We start from the raw sequence: 15,065 nt of genomic DNA on the forward strand, positions 1-15,065 counted from the left end.
TTTGCTGGCTGCTTGATGTCTCTGTACGGACTCAGTCTAGGTAGGAACAGACTTCAGCGTTGGTCTGGATCGTGCTACTTTGCTGGAAGCTGCACTCTCACTTCTTGTGACTGTATGGCAGCCGCTGCAATCTTGTACGCAGGACCGCATGTGTGGTGGCGATGCCGTATATTCAGATCCACCATCGCTGGTAACTAGCATGTTTTACTTTTTAGTCTTCATACACGTTCACACAGTATGCAGTCTGACATTCAGCATAAACCATTTCTGTCTTCTAAATAGGACTGTTCTTTGTAGTCTAATATGTTTATTGGTCAATAGGTCCTACATATGTGATTAATTGATTGTATACGATTGATTGGTAAAACTACAAGAATTCAAATAGCATGTATAAGTATTAAGCATAGAATTGCATGTACTATAACATTAAAGGGAACCTGTCACCGGGATTTTGGGTATAGAGCTGAGGACATGGGTTGCTAGACGGCCGCTAGCACATCCGCAATACCCAGTCCCCATAGCTCTGTGTGCTTTTATTGTGTAAAAAAAAACCGATTTGATACATATGCAAATTAACCTGAGATGAGTCCTGTCCTTGAGATGAGTCAGGGACAGGACTCTTCTCAGGTTAATTTGCATATGTATCAAATCGGTTTTCTTACACAATAAAAGCACACAGAGCTATGGGGACTGGATATTGCAGATGTGCTAGCGGCCATCTAGCAACCCATGTCCTCAGCTCTATACACAAAATCCAGGTGACAGGTTCCCTTTAACAGTCATCAGTGAAGGCACATGGTAAAATGGCTGCCTATACATAGGATTGCATACCTATTTAACAGTAATAGCTCCCTGAGTAACAATTACGACTAACTAAAAAGCTCTGCATAGCACAATATCCCTGCACCAGAGGTAGATCTCACCAGATATGATTTTGCAAGGATAATGGAGTTTGAGAAGGAGACATGCATAGGACATCTCTGATGATGTGTCCTGGAGACTTCTCTTTCCCAGGATGCCTTGCACTCCCACAATGCAGTAGTATTTTTTATAGGAAAACAAAGTGTAATACAACTTGATGGTGCTATAACCACACTAAACACCCCTGAGATACCATGACTGAGGCAGACGTGATCTATAATCATTTTCTAAACCTGCTGGACAGAACAGGCAGTGTGCATGCTTGTCTCGCCACTCCATTCGTTTCAGGATGGAGGAAGCCCAAGGGTATGGGGGTCCCCATTCTTGTGAATAAGGGGTCAACTGTTATAACTGGAATACCCCTTTAAGGTTTCTGTAAGAAAAAGAGAAGTTTCTTCACCTGCTGCAGTGGCACAGCAGGATTTCCGAGCAGCAAATATCTCACAGACAGACATTGTCAGGACCGGATCTCCAGTAAGTACGGGTGTGGTAGTGTTATATAAGGAACTTCCCCATACAAGTTTTATGCACACAGCTGTAGTCCACATCCTGAATACAGTGGTATATATTACTATGAAGACATGCATACTGCTATATTTTTATAGAGTGGTGTTACAGCAAGGTCAGATAATGTAGATTAGACAACATGATTTGATAATGTATATGATTTTGAACAAAAGGGCCTACAATACATCAAAGCCAAGCGCATGAGGCTTTAGGCTGTCGGCTGTGTCTTCAGAATGCATGCAGCCAGTTACAACAGGCTATATTGACCAAATGCACTGGTGACCTAGGGTGTGGACATATGTGGATAGATTTTATATAGACTGATGTTGGTTCCAGGTGATAAACGGCAACAGGCTTTATAGTAATGCAATTTTTTATTACACTTTATTTCATACGCTAGTCTTGGTCCAAACTGTACTGGTGTAATATGTACTAATTTTTTCGCTATTGAAAGTGACATCTGAAGGGTTAGATGACCAGGTTTGGCGTCATCGTCGATCCCGGTCATTGCCGCCGGCTGTCTGTTGTATCATACAGCCAGAACCCGCAGTGTATGGAGCCGTCTCAGAGGAACAGCCCTCACCATACAACCCCATAAGTATAATGATGCTCATGTATGGGATTACACATTAAGAGAATAATGTACCCAAGTGGGTACAACACTGGGGTCTTAGGTTTAAATCTAACCGTGTTTGTGCGAGTTTTGCTCGGCTACCTTGGTTTCCTCCCAGACCCCAAACACATCCTGATAGGGAAGTTAGATTGTGAGCTCCACTGAAGATAGCAAGTGATGATAATATCTGTAAAGCACTGCAGAATGTGTCAGCTCTATATAAGTGGGTGAAATAAATAATAAATGCACCCCAGGCCCTGATACATTTTATCTACACTGATACACTAAACCAAACCAGCTGAGGTATTCATATGCTACTCCATTATGAGCAGAGAGCGAATTACAAAGTTTACCAGTGCATTTTGCAGAATAATCCTGGTACCGCTGCTTCATACAGTACATGGACGCTTCTAATATTATAATTCATACACAGAAGCTGCATGACTGGAAATAAACACACCGCACACTGTTTATAAATATGAAAAAAGTGTATATCAGTTTCCAAATACAATTTCAAGTAACAAAAGCCAAAGGAAGAAATAAATGGAGCTTCCGTGTCTGAAAAACAAGAGGAGCCCACAGAGATGTTACCCTGCTCCAGATTAATAGCGAGCCTCACTTACCGGTATGTAGCTTTTTATTCATCAGATTTTAAAACCATGATCGTAGAATTATCTAATCTATTCTTGGTGCTAAATAAAACATTTGTTTCACTTGAGCACCCACGTTCCAGCGACACAGCAAGCCCCATAGGAACATAACATTTTCTCATCCGCAGCTGCCTAGTACACATCAGACAAGGCGGTATCTTCCAGCAATCTTAGGTCTCTGGCCGCCTTGGAGACCTTGCCTGATGTTCACAAATTGCACACTGAAATTCTTAGAACCGGAAACCTGAAAAATCTTGAAACATAAAGGAAAGCCATTTCAAAACAAATTCCATTTTATCTTTTTGGGGTATTCTCATCTTAGACATTCATGGTATATTCACAAGATATGTCAAAAATGTCTGATAGTTGCGGGTCCTGAAGAGGGACCTATGTCTTTCTCCATAGTGGGAGTCCCCTAACCCTATTCTACCTCACCCAGTTAAGCTGGTGGCAGCACCTAGGCAGCCGAGCTTACTGTACAGTGAGCTTAGTTGTTACCTTAAACTATGGCCACCTCTCACAGCCTGGATATGACAGCCAACGGGACGTGGTCAGGGGAAACCCATTCTAGAGACAGGTGTGGGTCCCAGAGAAGAGATCCACAGCAATCAGACATTTATGGCACATCCTGTGGATAGGATATAAATGCCAGAGGGGAGATTACCCTGGGATGTCGCTAATTTACTGCTCCTATCTAAAATAAAATGTAAAGCAATTCTGAAATAGTTTGCATTCTACCGTTTTGTGTCTACAGCTTCGATGCAGACCTATGTGTCTACATAGCAACAGACTACAAACAAACTCTGTGTAGTCTGATCCTGCAGTTCTACTCCCATCTGTTCTCTGCTTCAAGTCAAGTTACAAGAAGTAGTAATGACTTACCAAAAGGGAGGATGCGTGATCAGGCTACAGTACATAGGTTTGTGTGTATTCAGTTACCACGGAGACATGTATGTTTGTATAGTAGCTGTAGATATCTTTTTTTTTTTTATGCACTGGAGCGGAACAAAAAATTTACATAAGCTTAAAAGGTTTCTCAAAGAATATATAAGGAGCACTAGAAATACTCTACCTCTCTGATCAACAAGGCCACTAATAAAACTTATGGTGCAGCTACACAGATTTTGGAGACTATGACAGTGCTGGTGGGGAGGCAGAATTACACATGTCCAATCCATAGCCATAGGATGAGCAACAGTGAGACTAACCAATACCAGCCATTTAGATACACAGGGATCCAAGTAAACTTCCTGGCGCAGATCTGGTATGGAGCAGTACAGTTACAAGAGTGCTATAAAGTGGACTTGTAGAAAAAAAATAGTTTTTGAAGGCAAGGTGATTATTGAAGTCTTCAGTATGAACATCATATAAATAAGAAACACTAGTGTCATTGTCTTAGGAGTATGGGAAATAACATACAAGACAAATTCATCCCCCATTTGAAAAGATTGCATAGATCACTGGATCAGAGTAAAGATTCCTTGGCTTCACTCTGAAGAATAAGATTAAAAGGGTTCACCTACAAACAACATGCATCCACAGGATAGCTTATAAAATATAAATGTATGATCGCTGGGACACTAGTTTCTGGCGTGGTCACGCACGTGTGACCGCCACTCTATTCAGTGCCTAGGGGCTGGTGAGTACAGTGCTCGGCTATCTCTAACACTCTTATAGAAGTGAATGGAGTGGAGGCCACACATGCGCACCACCGATCTATTCACAAAGAAGACCCGTAGACCTTCACGATCAGTGGGTATCCCATTAGTCAGGCTGTTGGAGATCATACATTTAGCCACCTATGCTGTAGAAAGGTGACAAATGTTGTTTGTGGGGCAACCCTTTTAGGTTGTGGCACAGAAACACTTACACTACAATACCCCAAAGAATGAAAATCTACAACCCAAACCATTACATATTACAAAAAGTGCTACTACTAGTAACAGTCAGTGGAGCCTGAGAGTCCGGTAGAGGTAGGGACGATTTCGGAGGTCACTTGTGGGAGATTTTATAAAAGGCCCTCAAGGCTAATGTGAATACAGTACTAGCCATATCCACAATAACTAATCAATCATGTACAGTACTAGCTTTTATATACAAAAGAGTGCTAAAAGCTGGCATGTGACTGGTGGCTGTGGACAGAGGTCACCAATGCCCTTCACACCATTCTAGTAAATTGTTGGCAGGCCAACTAGTGGAGTGTCCATAATAGACAGGTATAGCCGAATTGCATCACTTCAGGGGCCAATCTGATTTTTAAAGTGGCCAGGCAGGAAATTTAGTAATAGGCATCAATAGTCAAGTTAGATGCCAGTGACAAGCTTCTACATGCATTGGCGACCTGGCTCCTGAGATCTGTTCAGCCCCACACAAAAGTACTGTAAACTCAGGACAGTGGGTACATAAAGTGCACATCTTTGAATCATTCTACGTATCACATTCTGTACAGAAAATAACCTCTATATAACGTCAGCCCATCCATTACACCAGTTAAAGAGGTCAAATCTGTCTGCGCTAACTGAAGTCTAAGGGGAAGATGCATAGGATTTCCACAGATAGATTGTGAGCACTGACTGCAGAAGGATCAAGTGCTGGGTAGGTGAGGAGACCCTTTTTGGTTGTCTTGGGTTTCTCCTGTTGAGCCATAGCCAGATGCATGTCCCTCAGACACGGCACTTTCTCTGAAGTCCCCCGGCCCGGCAGACTTGCAGCAGCATCTTAGTGATGTCAGCAGACGTGTCCTGATAACACGAGTGCATAGAACAAACATGATGCAGTTCGCTCCTCCCTGGAAACTATTTCCAATGCCCTGGTGATGAAAAAAAGAAGCAATTATGTATGCAAATGCATGATCCAATGTGCCAACATATTACTTTTTACAATAAAGCAAAGAGGCTAAACTAAGACGCTGAAAACTTAAAGGCGTTCTCTGCTTTTTGTCAGTCCCTTCTTGTTAGCAGGGTCCCCTGACATTAAAAAGAACCTGTCACCAAAAAATGCAATGCAATCTGACAGCAGCATGTTATAGAGCAGGAGGAGCTGAGCAGACGGATGTATATTTTTCTGGGAAAAGATTCAGTAATACCTGTAATTTTTACATTTATATCTCAGCTTTTTCTACCTCCTGTGAACAGCTATCGGTACAGGAGGAGGTGTTAGCAGTGACTGATAGCATTGTGTGTATACAGAGATAGCTGTCAGTCACTGCTAACTCCTCCCTCCTGTACCGATAGCACTTCACAGGGCTGCAGATAGAAATGTAACAACTACAAGCTTTACTGAATCTTTTCCAATAATACTATACATCAATCTGCTAAGCTTCTCCTGTTCATGCAACATGGTGCTTTCAGACTGCATTGCATTTTTTGGTGGCAGGTCCTCTTCAAGCTGGAGGAGACAGGATGTCCCCCAGCTGGGTCCCCCACAACTGATTGGCAGCCTTCTCTCTATATAGAGCATAGGAAAAGAGTTATCAATTATAGTGGGAGTGGGAGGGACGCAGCAGCTCATGAATTTGGAGACTACAAGAAAACAACTGTGCCATTATGACCCGGATGTAAAATAAAAAAAAATGTTGCTACCTGCAGTGCAGACCACAGAAGGCACCCTATTTATGTGGGGCTGTGCTCTGTGGCCATGGGTCAGGATGTTCTTGAACCAATGGGCTGATATATCCATATATTTTCAGCCACGTTGGAGGTGATACCAGTGTAGAGGTTAATAAATTAAGTCAAACACCTATGTAGTTCGGAGACACCAAGGTAAATTATGCATTGCTTTAAAGAGGACCTGTCACCTCTCCTGATTGTTTTAGTAACGGCTTGCATCCCCCATGTAATAACAGTTCTGTGGTATCTATTCTTATGTTCCTCTATTATTTCTATTAGAATGTTTTGAATGAATTGTCTGCTGCTTGCAGTAAAGGTACAGATGGGTGTTATCAGTCCCTGCACAGTCTGACACTGGCGGCACTGGGTCAGACACACCCGCTACAGGTAACACCCAGCAGTACCTTTACTGAAGACTGCTAGCAATTTATTATTTGTAAACTTCTAGCAGGAATAGTAAAGGAATGGCACACTACAGTGATAAGAATAGAAAAAGAACTGATCAGTTTTATCCTAATGCATTCTGAATGGAGAGCATTCTGTTCAGTGTGCATCAGTTTAGTCCCTCTTACATTTTTTGGCCAAAAATCCTGAACACTTGCCGCAATAATGGATCCGTTCTTCTGGTCCGCGCATGCACAGACCTTTAAATTTGTTGGGAAAAAAATACCGGATCCGTTTTTCCGGATGACACCGGAGAGACAGATCCGGCATTTTAATACATTTGTCAGACGGATCCGCATCCGTCTGACAAATGCCATCCTTTTACCTCCGGATTGCCGGATCCGGTAGGCAGTTCCCGTGACGGAACTGCCTGACAGAATCCTCTGCCGCAAGTGTGAAAGTAGCCTAAGACAGACCAGTCAGGAGAGGGGATAGGTCCTCTTTAAGATATGACAGGTGGTGGTCGTTAGATTAAGAGATTTACATAAATGCCCTCCCTTACCTTTTGCAGTAAGATCAGCATATTAATTCTGTGTGGCACAAGATTACCAGCTCTTTTTTATTTATTTATTTTTTTATTAAAAAAACTAAAACAAAAAAACATTATTTTGAGATATTGCATCACAAGATATCTCTTGTGATTGTGTTGTGAACTGCAGCCTGTCAGGGGTTTGCTAGCATGTATTAATTTGTTTTGTGCAAAATTGGAGTCCATCACTAAATTCAAGAAAAGGTAAGGGTGGACAGATCTGTACTAAGAACATGATCCAACTTACATGCAATACGACCAGGATGGGGTTGTGTACCACTGGAGAATCACAGAGAGTCAAAATGAAGCGTATGGTGCTCCAGATTCGGAGAAAGATGAAGATGATGGGGATGAAAACGAGCTTCTTGTCTGCTATGGCTCTAGGCTGGTACACAGGAGTTGTCGTCAGGATCGGACGGTATTCTGACAACGCCCTATGCTGAAAGAAGGAAGAGGTGACATCATGGGCAGCAGCCAGCACTTAAATGCAATGCTCCACGTAATTACCTGTAAGATGCGTGGATGACCAAATCTGGGAACACCTATCATGAACAGGTAGGTTTCTTCATCCACGCATGAACACATATCAATTACCATCAAGTTAATTGGTCTGTTTATGATGCGGCAATTTATATAAATGGGGCAATCTTAAATCTGTGCCGCCTGAACACTACTGAATACCGTGACAACCCTTCCACTGTGACACACAGTATTCGGTTAATGGTTTAGTCATTACTGTAGGCATGCTAAGTGAAGAAGTATAACCATCTTACGCCCCCTGGTGTTAGCATTATGTACAACAAAGTATCTGCTTTTAGAATACTGTTCATGTACAGTGCATTAATTGTTAAAATGTAATTATGGGGGGGGGGGGGGGGGGGGTTGAGCTTGTGGTCACATTCAGGAGCCATAGATAGCGATCTGTATACATGAGGGGTGACAATGTTTGGTCCTGTCGCATATTTTGCATTGGGGCTCTAGAACAAAAAAAAAAAAAAAAAAAAAAATCAACACCTCTATGGGGTATTCCCATTCTGGGGTGAATTAATACAGTATTCTTATCTGCATATTTTAAAACATTTTCAAATAGGAATGCGAAGTGGGCTTCAGTACTGGCTGGTACCTCGGTACCAAAGCCCACTTCGGATTCCTATTTTAAAATGTTTTTAAATATGCAGATAGGAATACCATAGTAATTCAGCGAAGTCTCGCGTGACATCAGGAGAGACAACGTTTGGCTACACGGAGCCAATACATTTTAATGCTGTATGGAAACAACATTAAACGCCAAAGTTATTGAACAAATCGATTTTGAATCTATGAGCCGAAGCTCAATTCGCTCAAGCCTAGTCATAACCCTTGGAATCGAGCAGTGTATAATGTAATGGAAATGAATCAAGCCAGCACAGGAGGCAATATGGACAATCACAGCCTTGTATTTTACATGACAAATGCCATTTACTGAAATGAGACAACCCCTTTAATGCAGTAAACCTTTTCATCCCTTTCGTTTGAGGGGTCAGGGTATGCATGGTACGACACTAAAAACTCCAAACATATTTTGAAATTCGACCGCCCTCTTGCTATACACTAGTTCATTTCAGACTCTCCAATCACTTCTTGCTCATTATGAAGACACACTGGTATATCTTCTACTTTCACTTTCATGAAGACTATGGGGATGGATGGATATTTGCTGAACTACAGGAATGTTACCGCAGCTACAATATACATTACAGATGATAACTGCTTGTGACAAGCAAAGTCAACCCCAGAAGGGCCTGAGATGACTTCACATTCACCAATGATTTGTGCATGATGATGGGTGATGAGATGGGAGTACATACCGCTCTGCCGATGTGCTTCTTTATTCGTAGGTACAGCACAGGTAAGACCAGATACGCCAGGATCTCCCAAGCCTTCCCAGTCAGAAGCATCCATATCAGCTTGTCTTCAGCGTCTATGTTGACCCAGCACCAACCAACCGAGACATAGGAGGCATCATAACCGATCTTCTGGAGGCACACTGCAGCCACAGTGATCACCAGAGGAATGCCCCAGCTGCCGGAAAAGTAAGAAAGAAAGCAATTCATCCCATAATATTTAGATGGAACAGGAGACAACAAAGGTGGATTTACACAGGCCGAAGAGCTGCAGATTGTCGGGAAGGAAGCGTTTTCTTCCCGACAGTAGGCTGTTGATCAAGTGGAGGTGAAGCTCTGCATTTACATGCAGCAATCACCTCCACAGTATGAGAACGAGGGATTGCTATCGCCCGTCCTCATACAGCGGCATTGTTTCTGCGTAGCAGATCACTGTTTAGACCGCACGATTTGCTGCCCATAAAATATAATTTAGGTGCCTGCACGAACAACAATTTCTCCCGATGAACAAGAGTTTTGCTTGTTCATCAGGTGATCTGCTGCATCTTTACATGGGCAGAGTGTCTGGAATGAGCTTTTGCAGGGACGTCCATTCCCAATAATCTGCCCTATTATCCGCCCATGATTGAGCATCGATCCATGATTGATGCTTCACAGCAGTGGCCATGTCCTCCTCTAGCTTCTCAACATCTTGCTCACATATCGCACAGGCGCACTCCGTCTCCTCAAGTGCGCCTGCGCTGTGAAGCTTGGTGTACTGCCACTGGCTTCAGAAATTTTCTGCATATGCGCCAGTCATGGGAGACTGTGCGCCTGTCATGGTGACACACATGACAACTCTTCAGTGGTCTGGGAGTCAGAGGGCGCCTGTGCAAGATGTGAGCGAGATGTTGAGATGCAAGCGGATGATGTGGCTGCTGCTGGGAAGCATCAATCATGGGGCGGGAAGCAGGAGTTGGGGGATGCAAGAGCCAGCATCCTTGACGTCAAGATGATCATCAATATATGGCAGAAGAAAGATATAAAAGTACATTTTCTTAACAACCATGAAACGAAAAAACAGAAAGAAAGGAGGCATCGGGGACAACATGCTTGTATTGATAAGAAAATGTGCATAGCTAACAGTGGAATACCGGCATGGCAGGTTCCCTTTAAAGGGGTTGTGCAGTCATATAAATTTATACAGACATAATATCACAATCGATACTTTCAGACTAGGCTGCGCTGCCTAGTATCAGTTAAAGAACATGGCAAGCGCCGCTCTCAGCGCATGCCATGGCCTCTTCACTAGCATAGTGGAGAAGGAGGGAGTCCCGCTGAAGCCCTGGCTGCCATAGTAAGCTCCCTGCTGCTGTGTGGACAAAGCACAGGGCGGCAGGGAGAGTGTAAAGTCCTATTCACCCTAATAGAGTAAAAAACAAAAGTAAAAAAAAACAAAACACTGTGGCCTTCACTATCCAGTGTAAACTTATGGGGCTTGACGTTCCAGCTGCCAATCACATTACTTTCTTTCCTTTTAGTCCCCTTAGACGGAGCACGTCCATCTTGTTAGGTAAGCTCTTGCTATTTTGAGCGCAGGCGCAGTGCACAGCCGGCAGACTTGCCGCATTACGGATTCCCCACCCCCTCTTAGACAGAGCGTGTCTGAGCTCGGAGCACGTGTCTGTTGCACTACTATCAATGTGTCTCAAGTGCACTTGACATGTTTCCATTGACGGGATTTAATGGTGAGCTGACTGGTTTTATTAAAAAAATGCGCCTTACCCTGTATTGTATTCCACCAAGGAAGGTGCATTTCTGATATTACGCACAGAATTTAGGAAATTTCATTGTGTCAGATTTGTAACAAAAAAATAAAAAATTAGACAAGTTTTAAAAAGGAAACCGTATAAGGGCGCATTCATACAAACTTGTTTTTGCTCTGCATCCAAGTCACATTTTTTGCGGCTCGGATGCGGAACCATTCACTTCAATGGGGCAGCTGTGCTGTCTGCATCCGTTGTCCAATTTGCGGACCGCAGAACAGGCACGTTCGTGTGCATGAGCCCTAATACAAAGTCTACTCGACTATAACAAGGAGAAGCCAAGGTAAGTGACTGACTGATCTGCTAAGCTATAAATATTCCTAGCCTTCGGCCGGAAGGTCTCAGGTTGCAGCTTGTGATACCAATGACTCAGGCAGTTTACGTTGTGTCTGACTTCATGCGAGAAGCAGAGTTGGTCCTCATCCCAACCACATGTAGAAGACCAGACTTTTCACTGCAAAGCTCTAGAGACACCATGAGAATCGAGTTCTAGTGTTTACTGGCAAAATACATATTAGAAAATATTTCACGTAGTACAATAAATCACACAAAATATACTCCTGACCTCCTCTTCCATTAGCAGTAACCCTTGCTTACTAGAGTACCGGTCACACTGCACATGCATGGCGAGCTGTGGGAAGCATGTTATAGAGCAGATTGATATATAGGAGTCCAGTGGGCGGTCCTAGTCAGTGAGTGACATCTCTGTACGTACATACAGGGATGGCTGTCAGTCTAATAAGATGAATCATTGGGCTCCCAAACCCAGAGGGAGCAGAAATTTGAATAAATACCTTACAGCACTTACTGCATGTTCAATGTGCCAGGTTTCGCCTTATACCCTTCCTCGCTCCATGACATAATGTTACGTCTAAGAGTGCGGATCCTTAACCCTCGATGCCGTAACAGTATGTCATGACGAAGGCACGGGTTCAGGAGCTGGATCCACATCATCACTTGCAGGTGCCAGCTGTATTATAGAGTAGCTGCCCAGCTCTCACTGTGCAAACCCGATCCCGGCAGTTTAACCCCTCAGATGCTATGGTTAACCATGATCACAGAATGGGAGTGGTTAAACAGAGGGAGGAAGCTCCCTGGACAATAAATGTGACTGTAACCCCCCTTTATCATTAAGTAGGCACCCATGTACTGCAGGGGCCAATTACAGTTCCTAGCAGGATAAGGGGGGGGGGGGTTACAGTTACATTTACTGTCCAAGAATTCTAATTGGCCCCTGAGCTCCCGTTCATTACATCCTCTCTTTCTCTGACTCTTCTCATCACCCAGTTCGTGGAGTCCTGCCAGTCCAGAAACCACTGACACTCAGAAGCGGGCAGGTGCTGGCTGGGTGAGTAACACACTCTGGGCGCTCTATACTCCTCCTTAGCGCAGTGGGCGCGAGTCTGTGTGACTGAGCTGATTAGTGGATGTGGAGCAGCAGCCCCCGCTCACTGCTGCTCCACCAATCAGCCTGAGGACATGGAGGAGAGCCACTCCCCTCTCTCTTTTCCTTCCTTTTCTGCCTTACGTGCAGGCTGTGGGGTCCAGACTCAGGCGGCTTTGAGTTTTACTCACAGACACAGCTGGCACGGTTGCTGCTGGCAGTACCCCCCCCCCCCTTCCCAGCAAACTGGAGGTGGGAACAGTATAAAAAGTTACAATTTGTCCCTCTGGTGCTGTCCCCTTTTTGGGCGGCATCCTAGGCATGTCCCCTTAAGTGACTTATGAGAAATACGGCCCTGACTATGGCCTCCCAAATTTTTTAAAAGTTATAAAATTCACCTGATGTATCCCAAAATGGTGCCCTTAAAATACAGCTTTCCCTGCAAAATCAAGCCCTCATATGGGTATGGTAATGAAAAAATAAAAAGATTACTGCTTTCCAAATGCAGATATGAAAATAATAATATTAATAAAAAATAAAAATGGATAAACTAGGACTAAACTGGGCTGCGTTAAAGGGGTTTCCCATTTCTGAAAGTGATGGCATATCACTAGGGTAGACCACGACTTTCTGATTGGTGAGGTCTGACTATTGGAACCCCTGCCAATTCCAAGAATGAAGCGACACCAGGACAGAGGCACCGTTTATGAGATGGCAGACCCCAAGGCCATGTCCACCAAAACAAGCATTTGCTGCAACACCTCTATAATGAAAAAAGGAACCTTGCAAATAGTCTCGGTATAAAATGTCCTACGTGTACAGCTCCTATGCAGACCTATATGTATACAAGGCAACAAGACATCTGTAGACACCCTCGGGGTCATTTATCAAACTGGTGTAAAGTAGAACTGGCTTAGTTTCCCATAGCGACCAATTAGATCCCACCTTTCATTTTCCAAAGGAGCTGTGAAAAATGAAAGGTGGAATCTGATTGGTTGTTATGGGCAACTAAGCCAGTTCTACTTTACACAAGTTTGATAAATGACCCCACTAGGGTCTACAGTATACGGTTTATAGGATTGCATTTTATCTCTGCTCCATTTATGTTCAGATGACGTCTACTATACGTTGTGTGGTTTCCTCAGATCTGGATCAGAGAGTGGAAACAGTCATCTATGGATGGAATGGATAAAAACTGTTCCCACCTGTTGTTCACAGCCGAGGTTTTGTTATAATGCATCAGTGTAAGCATTAAGCTTGTAAATCATGAAGGAAGAGATATGTGCTTATGCTGAATGATAATGGACTGATGCGGTTCTGTTATCAGGATGAGTTTGTATGCTTTGTGAGAAAGCAAGGATTCCTTTTACTGATGGCAAAAAGAGGTTGTAAAATAGGGGTTGTCCTGAGTATAAAAAAAATAAATAAAAAATGTGCCAAGGGGGTGGGGTGGAATTACATAAAATAATAAGATAAGAACCATTACTTAGTGGTCCAGTGCTGCCGCTTGACCTTTAATGTGCAGCAATGCTGATACACTGATCACGGATATCAGCAGCGGAGGATTTAGCAGGTAAGGCTACTTTCACATTTGCGTTCGGGGCTCCGCTTGCGAGTTCCGTTTGAAGGCTCTCACAAGTGGCCCCTAACGGATCTGTCCAGCCCTAATGCATTCTGAGTGGATGCGGATCCGCTCAGAACGCATCAGTCTGGCAGTGTTTGGGCTCCACTCAGCAGGCGGACACCCGAACGCTGCTTGCCGTGCGGAGGCAAACTGATCCGTCCAGACTTACAATGTAAGTCAATGGGGACGGATCCGTTTGAATTTGACACAATATGGCTCAACTTTCAAACGGATCCGTCCCCTATTGACTTTCAATGTAAAGTCTGGACGGATCCGTCTGCGGCTTCTTTCACACTTAGAATTTTTTTTACAATATAATGCAGACTAATCCATTCTGAACGGATCCATCGTCTGCATTATATGAGCGGATTCCGTCTCAGACGGATCCGCTCTGAACGCAAGTGTGAAAGTAGCCCAAGTTATATTATTATTTTATGCAATTTCAACACTTGGATGTTTACATTATTTTTTTTTTAACCCCAGAAAATCCCTTTAGTACACCATATTTAAAAAAAGAAAAGCAGATATAGTCAAAGAAAGAAAACCCTATACTTTATACTGGACAATGTCTCTTGAAAATCTACTTGGTTCTATGGCATTTTTTTGATGCCCTGTTAAACAGGCTTTCCATTTAATAACCCCCATTAATATGGGTTTAGCCAATACCGGATGGATAAAGATCACATCAAAAAAAGTTTACTTCTAGGACTAATCTGCTCATTAATTCAATAAAGTATTATTCCAAACATACATTACACCAATTCGTTCAGAGAAGTTCTGATAAGATCACATACCACATAGGGCCAAATTCCTGGGATAATCCCCCCGGAGGCACGCACCCTATTCCAGACTAAGCTTTAAAGCAGCTGCTTGACGTTAGTAATGAGTGGCTCTTGTAAAAGAACCAGGAGGTGAAATGCTGCTGGACATTCAGCAAGGCTGATGATTGCATGGGTTTGAAAGACCTTTTCATAGCCTACCGTTTTGTGTTTGCAGTTCCTCTGCAAATCTATGTAAACCATTTTGCAGTTTGCGCAACTATGCCCGTATGAGGACAAGTTAAAGTGGTAACAGAAGAAGAGAGAAAAAGCATGCCT

At 43.4% G+C, this 15,065-nt stretch overlaps 1 protein-coding gene across 2 annotated transcripts in view; it reads right to left on the reverse strand.

Moving 5' to 3' along the window:
- Positions 1–3,597: 3,597 nt before the first annotated feature.
- GPR157 (G protein-coupled receptor 157) overlaps positions 3,598–15,065 on the reverse strand; it is a 31,869-nt gene continuing 20,401 nt past the window's right edge. For both annotated transcript variants that reach the window (XM_044281831.1, XM_044281832.1), the window contains exons 3-5: positions 9,120–9,333; positions 7,520–7,711; positions 3,598–5,500 (exon numbers count right to left, since the gene is read on the reverse strand). In XM_044281831.1, coding sequence (XP_044137766.1) covers positions 5,276–5,500; positions 7,520–7,711; positions 9,120–9,333 — 631 coding nt within the window. In that variant the 3' untranslated portion in view covers positions 3,598–5,275. The remainder of the gene's footprint in view (positions 5,501–7,519; positions 7,712–9,119; positions 9,334–15,065) is intronic.

This window comes from Bufo gargarizans, chromosome 2 (genome assembly GCF_014858855.1).
Source record: "Bufo gargarizans isolate SCDJY-AF-19 chromosome 2, ASM1485885v1, whole genome shotgun sequence".
In the NCBI taxonomy this organism is placed as follows: Eukaryota; Metazoa; Chordata; class Amphibia; order Anura; family Bufonidae; genus Bufo; species Bufo gargarizans.